The sequence below is a fragment of the Erythrolamprus reginae genome, chromosome 2 (assembly GCF_031021105.1).
Source record: "Erythrolamprus reginae isolate rEryReg1 chromosome 2, rEryReg1.hap1, whole genome shotgun sequence".
Classification (NCBI taxonomy): Eukaryota; Metazoa; Chordata; class Lepidosauria; order Squamata; family Dipsadidae; genus Erythrolamprus; species Erythrolamprus reginae.
Genome location: NC_091951.1, coordinates 2,036,035 through 2,058,438, shown reverse-complemented (window position 1 = coordinate 2,058,438; position 22,404 = coordinate 2,036,035). Strand labels below are relative to the sequence as shown.

General features: G+C 49.7%; 1 protein-coding gene across 1 annotated transcript; it reads left to right on the top strand.

The window, feature by feature from the left end:
• Positions 1-580: 580 nt before the first annotated feature.
• Positions 581-21,950, top strand: LOC139162899 (zinc finger protein 345-like). The gene is made up of 7 exons (XM_070743802.1): positions 581-618; positions 1,023-1,102; positions 1,408-2,011; positions 2,263-2,377; positions 2,477-2,544; positions 16,246-16,375; positions 20,280-21,950. Exons 3-7 carry the CDS (start codon positions 1,559-1,561, stop codon positions 21,773-21,775), a joined length of 2,262 nt encoding a protein of 753 aa, XP_070599903.1. The 5' UTR covers positions 581-618; positions 1,023-1,102; positions 1,408-1,558; the 3' UTR covers positions 21,776-21,950.
• The last annotated feature ends 454 nt before the right edge of the window (positions 21,951-22,404 follow it).

Below are 22,404 nucleotides of genomic sequence, written 5' to 3'. Positions count from 1 at the left end.
CATTGGTGCATCGGAGTCCCATTTTGATTGACCCCATATTTGGTTTCTACCTCTGCTGTTTTGTGTCCTTTTTTCCTCCAATTTGATTGATTCCCCTGAGATTTGAGTTGGGAATTAGCTTCTAAAATTTGTCTCCCTCTCACTTTGGCTTCACTCTCAAGCCCTTTGGATGAGGAGAGATGGTCGGTTCCCACAGCTGACCTTCTGTGTCCTCGTGAGGGGCAGCTCATCCCCTGCCAGAAGCCCCCATGTGGGTGTTGTGGACCATGGTCCAAGGATCCCAATTCCTCTCTGGAGAGACCCGTGCCCTAAGCCAGGCTGGACTTCCAGGGTGCTGCCTTCCCTCCTTGGATGGTTCCCTTTATGGGCAGAGCGGGAGAGAACCCCCCTGTGCCCCCATCTCTGGGGCTCCCACTGGGCCCTCCTGCTCCCAGTCTCTGGGCCTCGATTCCAGGGAGTTTATCCTCCCTCCCCGCAGGAAAGAAGGGAAAAAGGTCCATGTGGAGGAAACACGCGGCTGCTGTCCAAAGGAAGAGGGAGACACTGACAAAAATCTGCCCTTTTATATCAATATAAATGAACCTTCGCAGCAGAGAAGACAGTCGGGAGCCTCCTGAGGTAAATCTCAAACAGCGCCCAGAGGAAAAAGGCGGGGGAAAGGGGACACGCCCCCTTCCCACCCCCAGCAACCAATCAGAGCGCAGATCCTCTCAGGCAGGAGCCCGCCCTCCCTCAGCCACCACGGGGTGTTTGGGACCTTTGTGGACTTTCCTTCTCCAGCCATTAAATTCACTCTCTTCACATTGAAAGTCTTCAAAAGAAACAGAGCTGAGATTGAATTGTCAGGCGCGTCTCTTTCCTGCCATTCCTCCCATCCGGGCACTTTGCCCCAAATCCACCAGGGGGCGATGTCTGCCAAGGGAAAGAAACTCCCCATTGGCCCACCGGAGGGCGAACGTCACGAGGGGCTTTCCAGGAGTAGGCTCAGAAGGAAGTGACATCATTGAGTCTTGCCGCTCTAGGACGCCCCACTCGCTCTCCTTAAACCCTGGTGCCGCGTGAGACCGAGAGCCCGGCGGGAAAACACCCAGACATGTCCCAGGTGAGGGGGGGGCCTTCCCGATCCCCATGTTCCCCTGCCGCCCTCTCCCTGCAGGGGAAGCGGAAGAAGCGGGGGGAGGGGGGGAGACGGGATTGGCCCCAGGCTCCCCGAGGGCCCGATCCTGTCTCCGGAGGGGGAGAGAAGCGGTGGGGCCTCTGCAGCTGCCTCCTTTTCGGCCCTGCTCTGGGGACCTTGGCCCTGCGCTGGGATGAGTCTCTTGGGGCTCCGGGCAGGTTGGGGGAAGGTCGCTCAGGGGCTGAATTCCACCTTCTCATTCTGGGCCTTTGTTTTTCCTTCCACCTCAGAGACAGAAACCGGAAGCCATTTGGGGTCTTTGAAAGGCCCCATTTTCTCCTGGTTGAAGAAAAAAAGAGCGGAATCACCTGGAGGGATCCGTCCTGTGTTCCCAGAAATGGTCCCGTGAAGGAAAAGGCATCTGGAGACCCACAAGAGTACATGGACCCCTTTGGAGTTGCCCTGCAGGACAGAGAAAAGATGGAGACCCCACCTTTTGCAAAGGGGGGAAGCCGGAAAGGCCCTGCAGCCGCTCAGCCTGGGAAGGGGGGGAAGTTCTGGACAAGACCCGAGCAGAAGATCCTGGAGGAAGAACCCATCCTCCCTTTGGAAGTTCAGCCCTGGAACTCCATCCAATCATGGGCGGCTGAGGATCCACGAGGATTTTGCAGCCGACTCCACGAGTTGTGCAGGCCATGCCTGAGTCCAGAGAAACACACCAAAGCCCAGATGCTGGACCTGGTGGTTCTGGAGCAGTTCCTGTGCCTTCTGCCCCCAGAGATGGAGGGCTGGGTGAGGGAATGTGGAGCAGAGACCAGCTCCCAGGCGGTGGCCCTGGTGGAAGGTCTCCTCCTGAGCCAGGCGGAGGAGCAGAAGGAGCAGGTCCAGTTGCAGGTGAGACACTTTAGGAAGCTCAGAAAACAGTAGAGAATGTGGTTGAATATTTCACCCCTCCTTCCCAAACTTCTCTTGCGTTCATCACATGTGGCAGTTCTCCAATTTTTGTAGGACATTGTTCCGTTCTTTCACTCAATCTCACGGGTGGATATTGGGGGCTTTGATGTTGTGTTGTGAACCTGGCAATCCTCTTTTTGTCGTGTGATGTACATTAATTCTGCTTCTTTTTCCCTTCCTCCTGTTTGAAGTGCTGCACTGTGGAGATGAGAGATCCTGAGGGAAAGAGGAATCCATCAAATCCCCCTCAGGAACCAATTTCCTGGAGGATCCCTTCGGAAGATCCATGTCAGGACACCACAGAAGGTAATGGAAGATCCTCCGATAACCCATCTGTCCTACCTCTCTCTTTCTTCTCCTCCTATTTTGTTAATTATGCATTTTGAAATTATTTATTCCTTACAGAGAAACAAAGAATGAATCTTTCTGGTTATTGTGATGGAGATCAAACAGCGGTTGAACCTCCAAATCAAGTAAGAAAGGGAAAAGCTATGAGATTTCTATTCTCCTCTCAGGAAGTGAAACGGGTGTGCAGAGTGCTCTCTCCTTCTATTTCCCCCCCTTGTTTGGCCCGGATTATTTTTGTGTTCTCCCACAACATGGAGAGCAGAACAGCAGGTTCAAGTTCCTTTTAGCCAGCATCGCTTCCTCTGGTTATCTTCTTCTGCTAGGTGTTCTTCCAACTTTGAGTTTAAAAGAAGCAATTTTTAAAAAGTCCTTCAAGAAATAATAATAAATATATACAAAACAAATTTCCAGTCCTCTGATTTGCGCCTTGATTAGGAGATCAAACATTCCCACCTTGCAAAAGCTGAGAAATTATTTTCCCGGGGAATTTTCTCTCTGTTTTCTTCCTTTCAGCCAATGGGTCAGACTACTAGATCAATCAAAGATAGACAGGGCAATGGATCACTTGATCCAGAAGTGGGATTATTTTAGTGAAAGGTACTTTGTGACTATGTCACAAAGGTGTTGGATGAAGGTGGTGCTGTGGATATTGCCTACCTGGACTTCAGCAAAGCCTTTGATATGGTTCCACATAAAGAGCTGATAGATAAATTAGTGAAGATTGGACTTAATCCCTGGATAGTTCAATGGATTTGCAGCTGGCTGAAGCGTAGACATCAGAGAGTTATTGTTAATGGCGAGTATTCTGAGCAGAGTCAGGTTACAAGCGGTGTGCCACAAGGGTCTGTTCTGGGTCCTATTCTTTTTAATATGTTTGTGAGTGACATAGGGGAAGGTTTGGTAGGGAAGGTTTGCCTATTTGCCGATGACTCTAAAGTGTGCAATAGGGTTGATATTCCTGGAGGGGTCTGTAATATGGTAAATGATTTAGCTTTACTAGATAAATGGTCAAAGCAATGGAAACTGCAGTTTAATGTTTCCAAATGTAAAATAATGCACATGGGGAAAAGGAATCCTCAATCTGAGTATGTATTGGCAGTTCTGTGTTAGCAAAAACTTCAAAAGAAAAGGATTTAGGGGTAATGATTTCTGACAGTCTCAAAACGGGGGGAACAGTGCAGTCAGGCGGTAGGGAAAGCAAGTAGGTTGCTTGGCTGCATAGCTAGAGGTATACAGTGGTCCCCTCGATCATCGCGAGGGTTCCGTTCCAGGACCCCTCGCGATGATCGATTTGTCGCGAAGTAGCGGTGCGGAAGTAAAAACACCATCTGCGCATGCGCAGATGGTGTTTTTATTTCCACCGCAGCAGCGAGGAGCCGAAGATTGGGTTTCCCCGCCGCCTCGCTGCTGCTGCTTGTCCGCGCGCGTGCCGCCCGCCCCCCCCCCCCCGCGCTGTTGCTGGGGCCGCTTCTCAACTGAGAAGCGGCCCTGGGGTTTCCCCGCGCGCGCGCGCGTGCCGCCCGCCCCCCCCCCCCCGCGCTGTTGCTGGGGCCGCTTCTCAGCTGAGAAGCGGCCCTGGGGTTTCCCCGCGCGCGCGCGTGCCGCCCGCCCCCCCCGCGCTGTTGCTGGGGCCGCTTCTCAGCTGAGAAGCGGCCCTGGGGTTTCCCCGCGCGCGCGCGCGTGCCGCCCACCCCCCCGCGCTGTTGCTGGGGCCGCTTCTCAGCTGAGAAGCGGCCCTGGGGTTTCCGCGCGCGCGCGCGCGTGCCGCCCGCCCCCCCCCACGCTGTTGCTGGGGCCGCTTCTCAGCTGAGAAGCGGCCCTGGGGTTTCCCCGCGCGCGCGCGCGTGCCGCCCGCCCCCCCACGCTGTTGCTGGGGCCGCTTCTCAGCTGAGAAGCAGCCCTGGGGTTTCCCCCCGCGCGCGCGTGCCGCCCGCCCCCCGCGCTGTTGCTAGGGCCGCTTCTCAGCTGAGAAGCGGCCCTGGGGTTTCCCCGCGCGTGTGCCGCCCACCCGCCCACGCCGTTGCTCGCGCCTTACCGGGGCAAGAGGGGGAAGACCCAGGGAAGCCTCTGCCCGGCGGGGAAACTCCACCATCTACGCATGCGTGGAAGGGCACGCATGCGCAGATGGTAGAGTTTACTTCCGGGTTGAAAACTCGCGATATAGCGTTTCGCGAAGATCGAGATCGCGAAACTCGAGGGACCACTGTAACAAGCAGGAAGAGGGAGATTATGATCCCGCTATATAGAATGCTGGTGAGACCACATTTGGAATACTGTGTTCAGTTTTGGAGACCTCACCTACAAAAAGATATTGACAAAATTGAACGGGTCCAAAGACGGGCTACAAGAATGGTGGAAGGTCTTAAGCATAAAACGTATCAGGAAAGACTTAATGAACTCAATCTGTATAGTCTGGAGGACAGAAGGAAAAGGGGGGACATGATCGAAACATTTAAATATATTAAAGGGTTAAATAAGGTCCAGGAGGGAAGTGTTTTTAATAGGAAAGTGAACACAAGAACAAGGGGACACAATCTGAAGTTAGTTGGGGGAAAGATCAAAAGCAACATGAGAAAATATTATTTTACTGAAAGAGTAGTAGATCCTTGGAACAAACTTCCAGCAGACGTGGTAGATAAATCCACAGTAACTGAATTTAAACATGCCTGGGATAAACATATATCCATCCTAAGATAAAATACAGAAAATAGTATAAGGGCTGACTAGATGGACCATGAGGTCTTTTTCTGCCATCAGACTTCTATGTTTCTATGTTTCTACTGAAGGTTTTGCAGGATCAATGAACTTGATAAAGCAATTTTCTTTTTTTTCTTTTTTTAAACAGTTTATTGGGTTTTTAAGAAAAGAAAAAAAAGAAAAAGGGGGGGAAATAGGGATACAAAAAGTAAGGGGGATACAGAACAATAGACATGTTTCAACATAAAATATATACCTTATTATGTATCAGTTTTAAACATTCAACTGTGCATTTTCATGTTATACTTAATATTTAATGTTTTATGGTTTCGTATCTATAGATTTACTTAGCGATATATTAGTATGGTTAGATAAGATGGGATTTGGGTGGGGAAAGGTGGTACCTGCAGTATAGCAGAGGTATGTAGTTTAACGACATATTATTAAATTATAGTGTTTTGGCCGGTGGTGTGTATATTGAGGATAGTTGTATGTTACATTGTTAGTAATTTATAGATAGGTATCAGGGGAATTGAACTCCGGCAGAACATCTAGTTTGTATTTGGTCTATGTTTTTGTTGTATTTGTTTTTCCTTTGGTGCAGAGTAAGGAGTTTTCAGTTGGTTTCTCTTTTATTGTGGTTAGTGCTGGATAGCCATCTCTACCACTTCTCCCAGGCCTTGTAGAACTCGGATTCGTTCTTATTTTGAATTTCCATTGTCATTTTGGAGAGTTCAGCCCATTCCATGATTTTGCTAATAATAGTTAAAGGTGTGGGGATGTTTTTTCCTTTCCATTGTTGGGCGTATGTTAGTCTGGCGGCAGTCAATATTTGTACGATAAGATATCTGTCTTCTTTGGTAGTTTTCTGTCCGAGGACACCTAGGAGAAACAGTTCGGGTTTGGTTGTAATCTTTATCGATAGGACTTAGATTTGTTGTAAATTGTTTTCACTTTGTTGTGAGCCGCCCCGAGTCTGCGGAGAGGGGCGGCATACAAATCTAAATAATAAATAAATAAATAAATAAACTTGGTCTATTATTCTTTTAATTTCTGTCCAGAATTTTTTGGCATATGTACAGGTGATTATAGGTTCCTTGTTTCTTTTTGCACTTCCAACATAGGGGTGATATATTTGGGTACATTTTTGACAGTCTGGCTGGTGGAAGATGCCATCTGTAAATCATCTTGTAGAGGTTTTCTTTCTAGGATACCGCAAGTGTCAATTTATAATCTATGTGTATTCCATTTTCTTGTATCTGTTGTCTAGTTAAGATGTTGTCATTGGAATCAAGTAGGTTAGAGTCGGTTATTATTTTTGGAGTGGAAAAGGCAGTCGATTAGGTGTAAAATTCATTTGGGGGTAGCCATTTCGGAATTGCTAACTACAGTAATACCTCGTCTTACAAACTTAGTTGGTGCTGGGAGGAGGTTCGTAAGACGAAACATTGTTTCCCATAGGAATAAATGGAAAAGCGATTAATGCGTGCAAGCCCAAAACTCAGAAACCCGGAAGCCGGCCGCCACCACCGAAGGAGGCTTAAGCCTCCCTTTGCCCTGCGCTGCTTCGCCCTGCCTGTTGTCTTGGGCGAAGTGCTGGGGGGGGGGAGTCAGGAAGGTCCTCCTGCTCACCCCCCCAACCAAAAACACAAAGACGTTCTGCCGCCGCCCGCTTGAGCCAGGATGACAGGCAGGGCGGAGCAACGTGGAGCAAAGAGAGGGTGAAACCGCCTGCGGCTTCAGCTTCCCATTGCTCCGCGGGCGGCGGCAGACCGCCTTTGTATTTTTGGCTGGGGAGGGGAAAGCAGGAGGCGCAGGATCGGGCCGGCGACAGGCGTGGGGCGAGGCAGCAGGTCAGCATCCTGGGCGAGCGAGGAGGCGCGGCCAAGCGGGCCTGGCTCAGGCTCCGGCTAGACCTCCAGCGAGGATGGGGCGGGCAGTGACTGGGTGCGGCGGTGGCGGCGAGGGTGTGTCCGACTCGGGGCTGGCGGCGCCCGACGCAGCGGGGAAGATCGGCCTGGAGGCAGGAGAGGACCGGGCGACCCGAGCAGCAGCGCCGCCGCCACGCCCAGCTTGGGTTCCCTGGCTGCCGCAGGCACCGTGCGCCGCAGTGGCGGAAGGCGGCCGCCTGGCTGGGGAGGCTCGGCCGAAAGGGGCTGGAGCCGCAGAGCCGAGCACACCTTCCGCCGGGGAGTCCTGCCCCTTCATCCCCGAAGATCGGCCTTTTTGGCTGGGAGGGAAGATGAAGCGCTGGCGGCTGTAGCAGCTGCTGCAATAGGCTTCCCCGCCCCTCGCCTGTGCCCGGCGGGAGGCAAAGCTTCAGCAACCCAGAAGCCGGCCGGCGGCGCGTCACCTTCCCTCCCAGCCAAAAAGGCCGGCCTTCGGGGATGAAGGGGTAGGACTTCCTAGGCGGAAGGCGTGCTCGGCTCTGTGGCTCCAGCCCCTTTCGGCCAAGCCTCCCCGGCCAAGCGGCCACCTTGCGCCGCTGCGGCACGCGGTGCCTGCGGCAGCCAGGGAAACCTAGCCAGGCATGGTGGCGACGGCGGCAGCGCTGCTGCTCCGGTCGCCCGGTCCTCTCTTGCCTCCCGCGCCGATGTTCCCCGCTGCGTCGAGCGCCGCCAGTCTCGCTGGAGGTCTAGCCGGAGCCTGAGCCGGGCCCGCTTGGCCGCACCTCCTCGCCTGCCCAGGATGCTGACCTGCCTTGCCCCGCACCCGCCGCCGGCCTGATCCTGCGCCTCCTGCTTCCCCCCCTCAGCCAAAAATACAAAGGCGGTGTGCCGCCGCCCGCGCGGCAATGGGAAGCTGAAGCCGCTGGCGGTTTCAGCCTCCCTTTGCTGAGTGCTGCTTCGTCCTTGCCTGTCATCCTGGCTCAAGCGGACGGTGGCAGACCGTCTTTGTGTTTTTGGCTGGGAGGGGGGGAGCAAGAAGACCTTCCTAACTCGCTCCCCCCAGCACTTCACCCAGGACAACAGGCATGGCAAAGCAGCATGGGGCAAAACTGCCCGCGGAGCAATGGGAAGCTGAAGCCGCCAGCGGTTTGAGCCTCCCTTTGCCCCACGCTGCTTCGCCGTGCCTGTTGTCCTGGGTGAAAAGTGCTGGGGGGAGGGAGTCAGGAAGGTTTTCCTGCTCCCCCCCCCAGCGAAAAACACAAAGACGGTCTGCCGCCGCCCACTTGAGCCAGGATGACAGACAGGACGAAGCAGCGTGGAGCAAAGGGAGGCTGAAACCGCTGGCGGTTTCAGCCTCCCTTTGCCCCATGCTGCTTTGCCCTGCCTGTTGTCCTGGGAGAAGTGCTGGGGGGAGACAACAGCTGGGCAGCGGGGCTTCTCAGAGGCCTCCCGAACCCGAACTTCCAGGTTCAGCGTTCACCAAATTTAAAAAAAACACTACTACAATGGTACCTCAAGATACGAACCCCTCGTCTTACGAACAACTCGAGATACGAACCCGGGGTTCAGAAAAATTTTGCCTCTTCTTACGAACTTTTGTCGTCTTACGAACGCCAAACCCGAACCTCCGGGTTCGGCATTCGGGAGGCTGCTGGGAAGCCCCCCGGATATTTTAAAAAGTGACAGACGGGCGGCGGGGCTTCCCAGCAGCCTCCCGAATGCCGAACCCGGAAGTTCGGCAAACGTTTGGGGTTCGGGAGGCTGCTGGGAAGCCCCGCTGCTCGGCTGTCACCTTTTAAAACAGCCGGGGGGCTTCTCAGCGTCCTCCTGAGCCCGAACGCCAAACCCGACCTTTCGGGTTCGGCGTTCGGGAGGCCTCCGAGAAGCCCCCCGGCTGTTTTAAAAGGTGACAGCCGGGCGGTGGGGCTTCTTGGCGGCCTCCCAAACCCGAACTTTTGCTGAACTTCCGGGTTCAGCGTTCGGGAGGCCGCCGAGAAGCCCCGCTGCCCGGCTGTCACCTTTTAAAACAGCCGGGGGGCTTCTCGGCAGCCTCCCAAGGCAGGGTTCAGGAGGCTCCTGGGTAGTCCCCCGGCTGTTTTAAAAGGTGACAGCCGGGCTGCAGGGCTTCCCAGCAGCCTCCCGAACCCCAAACTTTTGCCGAACTTCCGGGTTCGGCATTCGGGAGGCTGCTGGGAAGCCCCGCCCCCCCGGCTGTCACTTTTTAAAACATCCGGGGGGCTTCCCAGCAGCCCCCCGAACGCCGAACCCAAAAGGTCGGGTTTGGCGTTCGTAAGATGACAAAAGTTCGTAAGAAGAGGCAAAATTTTTCTGAACCCCGGGTTCGTATCTCGCGTTGTTCGTAAGACGAGGGGTTCGTATCTTGAGGTACCACTGTAGTAGTGTTTTTTTTAATTTGGTGCCATATTGATATTAGAGTATTTCTTATATAGTGATTTTTAAAGTGTTTGGGTATTTTGTTTGGTTCCATCATTAAAAATGGATGCCATCCTGACTGTATGTCAAATCCTTCCAATGTGAGCAGTCTTGTATTTTGGAGAGTTATCCAATCTTTGATTTTGGTCATAATCGTGGCTTGATAGTATAGATAGAAATTGGGTAGGCCAAAACCACCCCTAGACCTATGGTCTTGGAGGTTTTTTAGTTTTATTCCTGCCTTTTTTTTTGTCCAAATGAATTTTCTAATGGGTTTATGGAGATGTTCAAAGAATGATTGGTTTAGTTTAGTGTGGGCTACTTGAGATAAATATAAATACAGTCATACCTCGTCTTACTTGGTTCCTCGTCTTAATTGGTTCCAGGGGGAGGTTCGTAAGACGAAAGGTTCGTAAAACGAAACATTGTTTCCCATAGGAAACAATGTAAAGTCAATTAATCCGTGCAACCAAAAAACCCCCCCCCCGCAAAAAAACGCTGCCGCCCAGCTGTCACCTTTTAAAACAGCCTGGGGGTGCCAAACGCCAAACCCGAACTTCCGGGATTGGGGGGTGCTGGGAAGCCCCCCAGCCCGGCGGTCACCTTTTAAAACAGCCGGGCGGCTTCCCAGGAGCCTCCGAACGCCGAACGGGGAAGTTCGGGTTTGGCGATCGGCTTCGGGAGGCTGCTGGAAAGCCGCCCGGCTGTTTTAAAAGGTGACCGCTTGGCTGGGGGGCTTCCCAGCACCCACCCTGAACCCGGAAGTTCGGCAAAAGTTCGGGGTTTGGGAGGTTGCTGGGAAGCCCCCCAGCTCGGCTGTCACCTTTTAAAACAGCCGGGCGGCTTTCCAGGAGCCTCCCGAAGCCGAACGCCAAGCCCGAACTTCCGCGTTCAGCGTTCGGAGGCTCCTGGGAAGCCGCGCGGCTGTTTTAAAAGGTCACAGCCGGGCTGGGGGGGTTCCCAGCAACCTCCCGAACCCCGGACTTTTGCTGAACTTCGGGGTTCGGGGCGGTGCTGGGAAGCCCCGCCGCCCGGCGGTCACCTTTTAAAACAGCCCAGCAACCTCCCGAACCGAACCCAGGGTTCAGAAAAATTTTGCCTCTTCTTACGAATTTTTTTCAAGTTACGAACCGGCGTTCGGGAGGCTGCTCGGAAGCCCCGCCGCCCGGCGGTCACCTTTTAAAACAGCCGAGCGGCTTCCCAGGAGCCTCCTGAACCCTGCGTTGGGAGGCCGCCGAGAAGCCCCGCTGCCTGGCTGTCACCTTTTAAAACAGCCGGGGGGCTTCTCGGCAGCCTCCCAACACAGGGTTCAGGAGGCTCCTGGGAAGCCGCCCGGCTGTTTTAAAAGGTGACCGCCGGGCGGCGGGGCTTCCGAGCAACCTCCCGAACGCCGGTTCCTAACTCGAAAAAAATTCGTAAGAAGAGGCAAAATTTTTCTGAACCCCGGGTTCGGTTCGGGAGGCTGCTGGGAAGCTCCCCAGCCCAGCTGCGACCTTTTAAAACAGCCGCGCGGCTTCCCAGCAGCCGCCGAACGCGGAAGTTCGGGTTTGGCTTTTCGGCTTCGGGAAGCTGCTGGGAAGCCGCACGGCTGTTTTAAAAGGTGACCGCCGGGCTGGGGGGCTTCCCAGCACCACCCCGAACCCCGGACTTTTGCTGAACCTCCGCGTTCGGCGGCTGCTGGGAAGCCGCGCGTCTGTTTTAAAAGGTCGCAGCCGGGCTGGGGGGCTTCCCAGCAGCCTCCCAAACCGAACCCGGGGTTCAGAACATTTTTGCCTCTTACGAACTTTTTTCGAGTTACGAACCGGCGTTTGATTTCTGTGAGGGTAATAGTCTTATTTAATTTGGTGCTTTCTTTGTCTGTTAGCTCTAATATTTGTTTTGAAGTAGATATTCCCTAATTGCAGAGTTCTCTGTTGTATCTGAATTATATAGTTCCTGATAGAAGTGTTTTATTATGGTTTTCTTTTCCTCTGCGTTTGTTTTCAAGGAACCTAGATTATAGTAAAGGGATTCTATCGTTTTTTCCGCCTTTTGTTGTGCCAGTTTAAAAGCCAGCCAGCAGCCGGGATTTTTTGCATAGTCAAAATTTATTTGTTTTAATCTTTTAATTTTAGCAGTAAGTTGTTGTTGGGTTTCTAGGTTTATTTCATGTTTTATAGATTTTATTTTAATAAGGGTTGTTATGTCATCCGGATGCTGTTGGAGAATTGTTTCTGCGTCTTGGAGTTTTGTGTTAAGATTGTTGAGCTTCTGTTTTCTTTGTTTATTGTTATAGGCTGAGTAAGAAATATATATTCCACGTTTATAGGCTTTCATTGTATCCCAAATTATCTGAAGAGATGTATCTCCTTCATTATTGGTCTTCATAAAGGTTGGTAGTTCATTTTCTAGGTGGGTTTTAAATTGTTTTTCATTTATGGTGGATTGGTTCATAGTCCATCTTTGACGTATTGTGTTATTCTGGTTGTTAAGAGTTAGGAGTATGGGGTTGTGGTCGGCCCAAGAACCGGGTAAAATCCGTATTTCTTTTATTTAATTAATGATATAAGAATTAGACCAAGCCAGATCGATACGTGACCATGATTTGTGTGGATGTGAATAAAAGGTGTATTGTGATTTCTCTGGGTGGTGTGTTCTGCATATGTCTTTAAGTGCAAATTCGTCTTCGAATGTAGTTGGGAGAGTTTTCCTTAGTCGTTGCTGTTTATTACTCTTGTGGTCTTTGTTTTTATTTTGTATCGCATTAAAGTCGCTTATAATAATGAAATTTGTTAAATTCCTTTCCATTATTTTTTTGTGTAGTTGTGAGAAAAATATCGATTGGTTGATGGTAGATGTGTAGATTCCTATTATTGTTAGTTGTTTGTTTCTGATAGTTATCTGCCCCATTAATATTTGACCGTCGGTGTCTTCATAGAAAAGTTTTGGTCTGTATTGGGTTTTAACATATATGGCAATTCCTCTTTTTTTAACTGATGCCGAGGAAGTAAAGAGTTTGCCAAGACCGGGGAGAAGTAGAACCATGGCATCCTTTTTGGTAATACGTGTCTCTTGTAGACATGTTATATGAAAGTTGTGATTTAGAAGTTTGTGGAAAATCTTTTTTCTTTTTCTGTCTGAGTTCAACCCATTAATATTAGCTGAGAATATGGGGATATAGTTTTCTTGTGATAAAATGTGTGGGTTTTTGTGGGTTTCATTTTCTTGCTTCAGCTTTTACCCTTGTAATCGGCCCTTGTCTTTCATGCTTGTCTTGTGTTTGTTGTAAGTCGCCTTCTTGAATTTGCAATATTCATATTTGCCCATTCTCTCACCTAAACCTAGGACTTCTGTGATGCACAACCATTTAATTTGGTGCATATCTTTGCTATAGTAATTTGGAAACAATGAAACAGAATAACAGTTGGTAGGGATCTTGGGGGTCTTCTAGTCCAACCCCCTGCTCAGAGAGGAAGCCCTATAACATTTCAGATAAATGGCTGTCCAATTCCTTCATAAACACCTCCACTTTTGGAGCAACCACAATTTCTGGAGGCAACTAATTCCACTGATTAATTGTTCTCACCATCAGGAAATTTCCCTTTACTTGTGGGTTGGTTCTCTCCTTGAAAACTCTCCATCCATTGTTTCTTGGAACACTGCTATCATGTCACTCCCTGGTCCTTCTTTTCATGAAAGTAGACATACCCAATTCCTGCAACGATAAAACAGCAATGCTTTAACCTCTGGTCCAGTAGTAATTTTTGTTGCTTTTGTCTGCACTATTTCTAGAGTCTCGAGATCTTTCTTACATCTGGCAACCAGTAGTGGAGTCAATATTCCAAGTGTGGTCTTATCAAGGCATTATAAAGTGGTACTAACACTTCATGTCATTTTGATTCTATCCCTCTTAATGTCGCCTCTGATTTTGTTGGGTTTTGGGTTTTTTGGTGGCAACTGTACATTATTTGCTGACTCATATTTAAGTGTTTGTCCACTAGGACTCCAAGATCCCTGTTGCATTTACTACTATTAAGCTAGGTGTCACCTCTTCTATTTATTTATTTATTATTTATTATTTGATTTGTATGCCGCCCCTCTCCGAAGACTCGGGGCGGCTCACAACAAGTGAAACAAATCATGATAATCCAATTAATTAAAATATTTAAAGATTTAAAAAACCCCATATACTAACAGACACACACACAAACATACCATGTATAAATTAAACGTGCCCAGGGGGAGATGTTTAATTTCCCCATGCCTGACAGCAAAGGTGGGTCTTAAGGAGTTTACGGAAGGCAGGAAGAGTAGGGGCAGTTCTAATCTCCGGGGGGAGTTGATTCCAGAGAGCCGGTGCCGCCACAGAGAAGGCTCTTCCCCTGGGCCCCGCCAACCGACATTGTTTAGTTGACGGGACCCGGAGAAGGCCCACTCTGTGGGACCTAATCGGTCGCTGGGATTCGTGCGACAGGAGGCGGTCTCAGAGATATTCTGGTCCGATGCCATGAAGGGCTTTAAAGGTCATAACCAACACTTTGAATTGTGACCGGAAATTGATCGGCAGCCAATGCAGACTGCGGAGTGATGGTGAAACATGGGCATACCTAGGTAAACCCATGACTGCTCTCTCAGCTGCATTCTGCACGATCTGAAGTTTCCGAACACTTTTCAAAGGTAGCCCCATGTAGAGAACATTACAGTAGTCGAATCTCGAGGTGATGAGGGCATGAGTGACTGTGAGCAATGAGTCCCGGTCCAGATAGGGCCGCAGCTGGTGCACCAGGCGAACCTGGGCAAACGCCCCCCTCGCCACAGCTGAGAGATGGTTTTCTAATGTGAGCTGTGGATCAAGGAGGACACCCAAGTTGCGGACCCTCTCTGAGGGGGGTCAGTAATTCCACCCCCAGGGTAATGGACGGACAGATGGGATTGTCCTTGGGAGGCAAAACCCACAGCCACTCCATGTTGTCCGGGTTGAGTCTGAGTCTGTTGACACCCATCCAGGCCCCAACAGCCTCCAGGCACCGGCACATCACTTCCACCGCTTCGTTGACTGGGCATGGGGTGGAGATGTAAAGCTGGGTATCATCGGCATATTGATGATACATCACCCCATGTCCTTGGATGATCTCACCCAGCAGTTTCATGTAGATGTTAAATGGCAAGGGGGAGAGGACCGACCCCTGAGGCACCCCACAAGGGAGAGACCTCGGAGCCGACCTCTGACCCCCCACTAACACCGACTGCGACCGGCCAGAGAGGTAGAAGGAGAACCACTGGAGAACAGTGCCTCCCACCCCCATCCCCTCCAACCGGTGCAGAAGGATACCATGGTCGATGGTATCGAAAGCCGCTGAGAGATCGAGGAGCACCAGGACAGAGGATAAACCCCTGTCCCGGGCCCGCCAGAGATCATCCATCAACGCGACCAAAGCGGTTTCCGTGCTGTAACCGGGCCTGAAACCCGACTGCCGGGGACCTAGATAATCGGCTTCTTCCAAGGACCGCTGGAGCTGGAGTGCCAACACCTTCTCGACAACCTTCCCCATAAAGGGAAGGTTGGAGACTGGATGATAGTTATTAAGTACGGCTGGGTCCAGGGAAGGCTTCTTGAGGAGGGGGCGCACGAGCGCTTCTTTATAGAGTGTTGGAAAAACTCCCCTCCCCAAGGAAGCGTTGGTAATCTCCTGGGCCCAGCTCCGCGTCACCTCCCTGCTGGCCGAGACCAACCAGGAGGGACACGGATCCAGTAGACAGGTGGTGGAACTCACAGCTCCAGTGGCCTTGTCCACTTCATCAGGTGTCACCAGATCAAACTCTTCCCAGACAGGTGGACAAGTATGTGCCCCAGTCACCTCGACTGACTCATTGTCAGTCGACTCTGTTTTACAATTGGAGTCGAGGTCGGCCCCGATCTGAGCGACTTTATCAGCGAAAAACGTGTTAAACTCCTCGGCACTACTCTGCAAGGGCTCCCCAACTCCCCCCTGGTTAAGGAAGCGGGTCACCCTAAACAGAGTGTCCGGGCGGGATTCCGCTGATGCAATCAAGGCGGCATGATACGCGCATCTTGCCGCCTTGAGCGCCACTTTGTAAGTCTTAATAAAAGCTCTTACAAGTGTTTGATCAGATTCAGACCTACTCTTCCTCCATCGCTTCTCTAGACATCTCTTTTGGCGTTTCAACTCCCGGAGCTCCTCGTTGAACCATGGGGCTCTACGGGGTCTAGCGCCACGGAGAGGTCGCAAAGGCGCAATCCGGTCAAGAGCCTCCGCAGCAGCCATGTTCCAGGCCTCCGCAAGAGACTCCGCCGAACTGTGGATGAGTGCCTCTGGAATAACCCCAAGCGCTGTCTGAAAGCCCTCTGGGTCCATTAGGCGTCTGGGGCGGAACATCTTCATTGGTTCCGCCTCCCTGCGGGGAAGGATTGGAGCCAGGAAGTCAAGCCGTATTTGGGTTTTCTTCATTGGTTCCGCCTCCCTGCGGGGAAGGATTGGAGCCAGGAAGTCAAGCCGTATTTGGGTTTTCTTCATTGGTTCCGCCTCCCTGCGGGGAAGGATTGGAGCCAGGAAGTCAAGCTGCATTTGGGTTTTCTTTCCTAAATGAATGTGGTTACATTTTTCACTGTTGATTTTGCTTTGTCAGATGGGGCCTATATTTGTTGATCCTTCTATATCTCGATCTTATATCCTGGAGTGTTGTTATACCTGTCAATTTGGTCTTGTCTACAAATGTGATGAGTTCCCCTTCTATCTTGTCTAAATGAATGATGAAGATAAACAGATCTTGTGAATCCTCCCGTTCTGTTCTTTTCCCCGTGTTCAGGTGAGTCCTGTGTCCTTCGAGGAGGTGGCAGTGTCTTTCTCTGAGGAGGAATGGTCTCAGCTGGATCCTGACCAGAAAGCGCTGCATTTGGAAGTCATGCTGGAAAACCACAGAAACGTGGTCTTTCTGGGTAAGAGTATGACACCAATCAGAGTTCAAGAAGAGAGAATATAGTTAGTTTTTTATTTAAACAACCAATATAATGAGACATCGTCTCCTGGGAGAGAGAAGGAAAGGATCTGGCCTTCTGGTGCTCCAAGGAAGGAAAGAGTCAATGTCTCTTTGCTTAGATGTTTTTTTTGCCATTTCATATCTGTATTTTTCCATTTCTATTTGAACTTATATGTTGGGGTGTGTATAAAGAACGAGGTGTGCTTTTTGTGTGTCCTCTGGAGGTCATGTGAGAAGAGTGTGTTGTCATTTGTCTCAAACCTCCAAACCTGTGTGAGAACAGAACTTTCCATCGGTTCCTTTGCCTACTTGGGTGCATTTGCAGAAAGAAGAAGCCTAAAGTATTGAGAGATATGTGAAGTCAGTAGTAGAAAATGTAGCACTATTGATCTCACGTGATATCGCACTGTAATGCTCCCTTCGTCTCCAAAGACTTTTGCCCTGGATCTCGTGCAGTCCTCAGTTCTTAAAGTTCTTCAATGCCTGAAGGTGTGAGATCACATGATATTAGTAGCCTGGGATCTTGCGCTACTGCTCTCATGTGATCTATCCCTAAAGTACTTTAGATCTCCGCTCTCTGCGAACTGACTCCTGTACCACATCCAGAGTGATGGCAGTTTTCCAATATCTCAGGGGCTGCCACAAAGAAGAGGGAGTCAAACTGTTCTCCAAAGCACCTGAGGGCGGGACAAGAAGCCATGGGTGGAAACTAATCAAGGAGAAAAGCCACTTAGGACTAAGGAGAAATTTCCTGACAGTTGATACAATTAATCAGTGGAACAGCTTGCCTCCAGAACTTGTGAATGCTCCAACACTGGAAATTTTTAAGAAGATGTAGGATAACCATTTGACTGAAGTGGTGGAAGGCTTTTCTGCCTAAATGGGGGGGGGGGGGGTGTCTAGAACAGCGTTTCCCAACCGGTGAGCCGCGAGACACGGTCAGGTGTGCCGCGAAGCTAGGGAAGCTCCAGCTGGGCGGGGCGCTGCTGGTGCCTCCGACCTCCCGGCTCCTGCCCGATGCCGCAGTTTCTGGCGCTCTCCTGCTGGCCCCAAAGAAGGAAGGCAGGAAGGAGAGCTTCATTCTCCGCGCCTTTTCCTCGCCTTCTTTGGGGCCCAGCAGGAGAGCGCCAGAAACCGCGGCATCGAGCAGGAACCGGGAGGTCGGAGGCACCGGCAGCGCCCCGCCCAGCTGGAGCTTCCCTGGCGTCGGCGGCAAGTGTCCTTTGGGGCCCGGCAGGACGGCACTGGCGGGGGGAGGTGGCTGCAGCGGCCACAGGCAGTCGTGGGGAGATGGCGGTGGGAGCGGGGGGGGGTGGCAGCTGCAGGCAGTCGCGGGGAGAGCTTCAAGGTGGAGGCACCGACGGTGGCAGGTGGACGTGCTGCTGGACGCAGTACATGCTGGCGCTGCGGGCCTGGCATATACGGCGTCCAACAGCACGTCCAGCTGCCGCCGTCAGGGCTCCCGCTTGCAGTCAGCTGAGAGAGAGAGAGAGAAAGAAAGAGAGACATATAAGAGAGGCAGAGTGAGAGAGACATAGCAAGAGAGGCAGAGAAAGAGAGACAGAGCGAGAGAGACATAGCAAGAGGCAGAGAAAGAGAGAAAGAAAGAGACATAGCAAGAGAGAAAGAGAGACATAGCAAGAGAGGCAGAGAGAGAGAAAGAGAGAGAGAGAGAGAGATAGCAAGAGAGGCAAAGAGAAAGAAAAAGACATAGCAAGAGAGAGTGAAAGAGAGAGAGAGAGAGCAAGAAAGAGAGAAAAAAGCAAGAAAGAGATAGCAAGAGAGACAGAGAGAGCGAGAGAGCAAGGGAGAGAGAAAGACAGAGGAAGGGAAGGAGGGAGAGAGAAAAAGAGCAAAAAAGAGAGTAAGAAAGAAAGAGGGATGGAGAGAGAGAAAGAAGGGAAGGAAGGAAAAGAGAGAAAGAGGGAGAAATAGAGCGAAAGGGAGGAAGAGAGAGGGGTTTTTTGTCCAAACTTTTCTTTAGCCCCCCCCCCCCCCTTCAATGTTCCCCAGGATTTTGAAAATATGAATAATGTGCCGCGGCTCAAAAAAGGTTGGGAAACACTGGTCTAGAACAGCGTTTCCCAACCGACATGGGTAGGTGTGCCGCGAAGCTCCTAGGGAAGCTCCAGCTGGGTAGGGCGCTGCCGGTGCCTCGGACCTGGAGCTCCCACTCGCAGCTGTCCCCTGGCTCCTGCTTCCGGCACAAACCTGCTGGGCCCCAAAGAAGGAAGGCAGGAAAAAGGAGAGCTTAATTCTTCCGCGTAAGGAGCTGGGTGTTGGAGTTTGGGGTGGGGAGCGATGAAAGTGCGGCGGCCGGCTCCGCGGCTGCCCCCACCCCCAGTGCCTCCGCTCCCCTCGCGTCCCTGGCTTCTCGCCGCTGGCTCCCGCCCGCCCATCTGCCCCTTTCTCCAGCTCCTCCCGTAGTGGTGGCTGCAATGGCGGCAAGCGCTCGGAGAAAACCTTCTTACAGCGGAGGTCGGAGAAAGTTCTTTGGAACGTCGGGGGTGCGTGCATGCGCGCGCCCTATCCCCCAGCCAGCCTACCCGGAAAAAGCTTTGCCGGCCTCCGCAGAGAAGAAAGGAAGAGAGAGAACAAGAGAGAGAAAGAAAGGAAGAGAGAAAGAGATAGCAAGAGAGACAGAATGAGAGAGAGAGCGAAGAGAAAGAAAGAAAGAGACAGCAAGAGGTGGGAAGGAGGAAGAGAGAAAGAGCAAAAGAGAGAGGAAGGAAGGAAGGAAGAGATAGCAAGAGAGAAAGAATGAGAGAGAAAGAAAGAAAGACAGCAAGAGGGGGGAAGGAGGGAGAGAGAAAGAGAGCAAAGAGAGAGGAAAGAAGGAAGAGAGAAAGAAAGAGAAAGACAGCAAGAGAGACAGAATGAGAGAGAGAAAGAGAAAGAAAGAAAGAGACAGCAAGAGGGGGGAAGGGGGAGAGAGAAAGAGCAAAAGAGAGAGGAAGGAAGAGAGAAAGAAAGAGATAGCAAGAGAGACAGAATGAGAGAGAGAAAGAAAGAAAGAGACAGCATAGGGGGGAAGGAGGGAGAGAGAAAGAGCAAAAGAGAGAGGAAGGAAGGGAGAAAGAAACGGATGGAGAGAGAGAAAGAGGGAGGGAGAGAGAAATAGAGTGAAGGGGAGGAAGAGAGATTTTTTTGTCCAAACTTTTTTGCGCTCACCCCCCCGCTCAATGTTCCCCAGGATTTTGAAAATGTGAATAATGTGCCATGGCTCAAAAAAGGTTGGGAAACACTGGTCTAGAAGACCTCCAAGGTCCCTTTTGTTTTTCTATTCCATTCTTTAATTCAAAACTGACTCTGAGTGAGATTTGCAGATAGATAGATGGATGGATGGATAGATAGATAGATAGATTATAAAGAAACATATCTAAATATTTTCAAAGCTTTCATAACTCATGAATATAGAAATCATAATGTCTATAGCACAACTCTGTGAGCATGCAGTCATAGAAACATAGAAGACTGATGGCAGAAAAAGACCTCATGATCCATCTAGTCTGCCCTTATACTACTTTTTGTATTTTATCTTAGGATGGATATATGTTTATCTCAGGCATGTTTAAATTCAGTTTGTTCCAAGGATCTACTACTGTTTCAGTAAAATAATATTTTCTCATGTTGCTTTTTATCTTTCCCCCAACTATGATCTTTCCCCTCATCAGAACCTTCTGAGAAGGACGGCATACAAAACTAATAAATTATTATTATTATTATTATTATTATTATTATTAATGCAAACATACAACCTAATGGGATTTTGGACAAATTCAGAAGGAAATTCACATGACTTTCTACATTTTGATGGTTTTCTCTAACTTTGTCATCATTTTCATTTCCCTTTTGCTTTGAAGGTCATAACTGGCAGCAGAATCAAGATTCCTGTGAACTGTTCCAACTGATCAATGATAAAGATGGAATGGAGAAGTTTGGAATTGGAATGAAATTCGAAAGCCCTGAGAGAAACCAGTCAAAGAATTGGAATCAGGAAAGCTCATCTTCCACTGATGCTCCCATGCAAAACATTCTTGCCCAAGAAGAGAAAATGAAGAAAAAATATAAGCCATATAAATGTTTGAAATGTGGAAAAGGTTTTAGCAAAACTGGGCAACTTACTATCCACGAAAGGATCCACACAGGGGAGAAGCCGTATAAATGCATGGAGTGTGGAAAGGCCTTTGCTCAAAGAAGTGCTCTTACTTCTCATAAGAGGATCCACACAGGGGAGAAGCCATATAAATGCTTGGAGTGTGGAAAGACCTTTACTCATAGAAGTCAACTTATTCGCCACAAAAGGATCCACACTGGGGAGAAGCCGTATAAATGCTTGGAGTGTGGAAAGACCTTTGCTCAAGGAAGTCAACTTGTTCTTCACAAAAGCATCCAAACAGGGGAGAAGCCGTATAAATGCTTGGAGTGTGGAAAGACCTTTGCTCATAGAAGTCAACTTATTCGCCACAAAAGGATCCACACTGGGGAGAAGCCGTATAAATGCTTGGAGTGTGGAAAGACCTTTGCTCAAGGAAGTCAACTTATTCGCCACAAAAGGATCCACACTGGGGAGAAGCCGTATAAATGCTTGGAGTGTGGAAAGACCTTTGCTCGTAGAAGTCAACTTATTCGCCACAAAAGGATCCATACAGGGGAGAAGCCGTATAAATGCTTGGAGTGTGGAAAGACCTTTGGTTGCAAAAGTAGTCTTATTTCCCATAAGAGGATCCACACTGGAGATAAGCCGTATAAATGCTTGGAGTGTGGAAAGACCTTTGCTCATAGAAGTCATCTTATTTCCCATCAGAGGATCCACACAGGGGAGAAGCCGTATAAGTGCTTGGAATGTGGAAAGACCTTTGCTCGAAAGGATACCTTTATTTCCCATCAGAGGATCCACACAGGGGAGAAGCCGTATAAATGCTTGGAATGTGGAAAGACCTTTGCTCATAGCAGTGGATTTATTTCCCATAAGAGGATCCACACAGGGGAGAAGCCGTATAAATGCATGGAGTGTGGAAAGACCTTTGCTCAAGGAAGTAATTTTATTTCACATAAAAGGATCCACACAGGGGAGAAGCCGTATAAATGCATGGCGTGTGGAAAGACCTTTGGTCACAAAAATCATCTTACTTACCATAAGAGGATCCACACTGGGGAGAAGCCATATAAATGCATGGAGTGTGGAAAGACCTTTGCTCATAACAGTGTGCTTACTTCCCATAACAGGATCCACACAGGGGAGAAGCCGTATAAATGCATGGAGTGTGGAAAGACCTTTGCTCAGAATGGTCATCTATCTTCTCATAAAAGGATCCATTCTCGGAAGAAACTATATAGGAATAGCAATTCCACTTAGATTTATATACTACTCCACACTCTGCTTTACCACTTTACCGCTGACCCATGTACTAAGTCAGCTTATTGTCCCCAGCAATCTGTCCTCATTTTAGCGACCTCAGAACAATGATAGGCTGTATCAACTACTAAAAAGAAGAAGTTGTTTTCAATAAAATGTCAAAAACATTAAAAAATGCTCCATCCATTTTCTTGCTGAAATATTTTTTCGCATCCAGAATTTGCATTTCTTCCTCAAACAAAGTCACCATTTCACTTTGTAAAACCATTGCCTTTTTATAGCTAGTCCACAAAGATGCAAATGGGCTTATTATGAAAAACAAAACAAAACCCACACTGGAATTATTTGTCTAGATGGCAACAGATTAGATCCCAGCTTTAATTTACAACTAACCAATTGAATGTTCTTCAGCATTGTAGAATTAACAGTTATTAAACAGTCCCTCACTCTGTCACAACCTTAATTAATTTCTTTAAAATAGCTTGTCTAAATTTATACAAAAAGGAATATATTCAAAATACAATTAAAACCATAAAAACACCACTCCATTTTAAAGTTTTATTTTGTGCCTAAGCTACATTGACTCTTTTTTCTCTTTTTTTTCTTTTCATAACTCCTATTGTAAACAA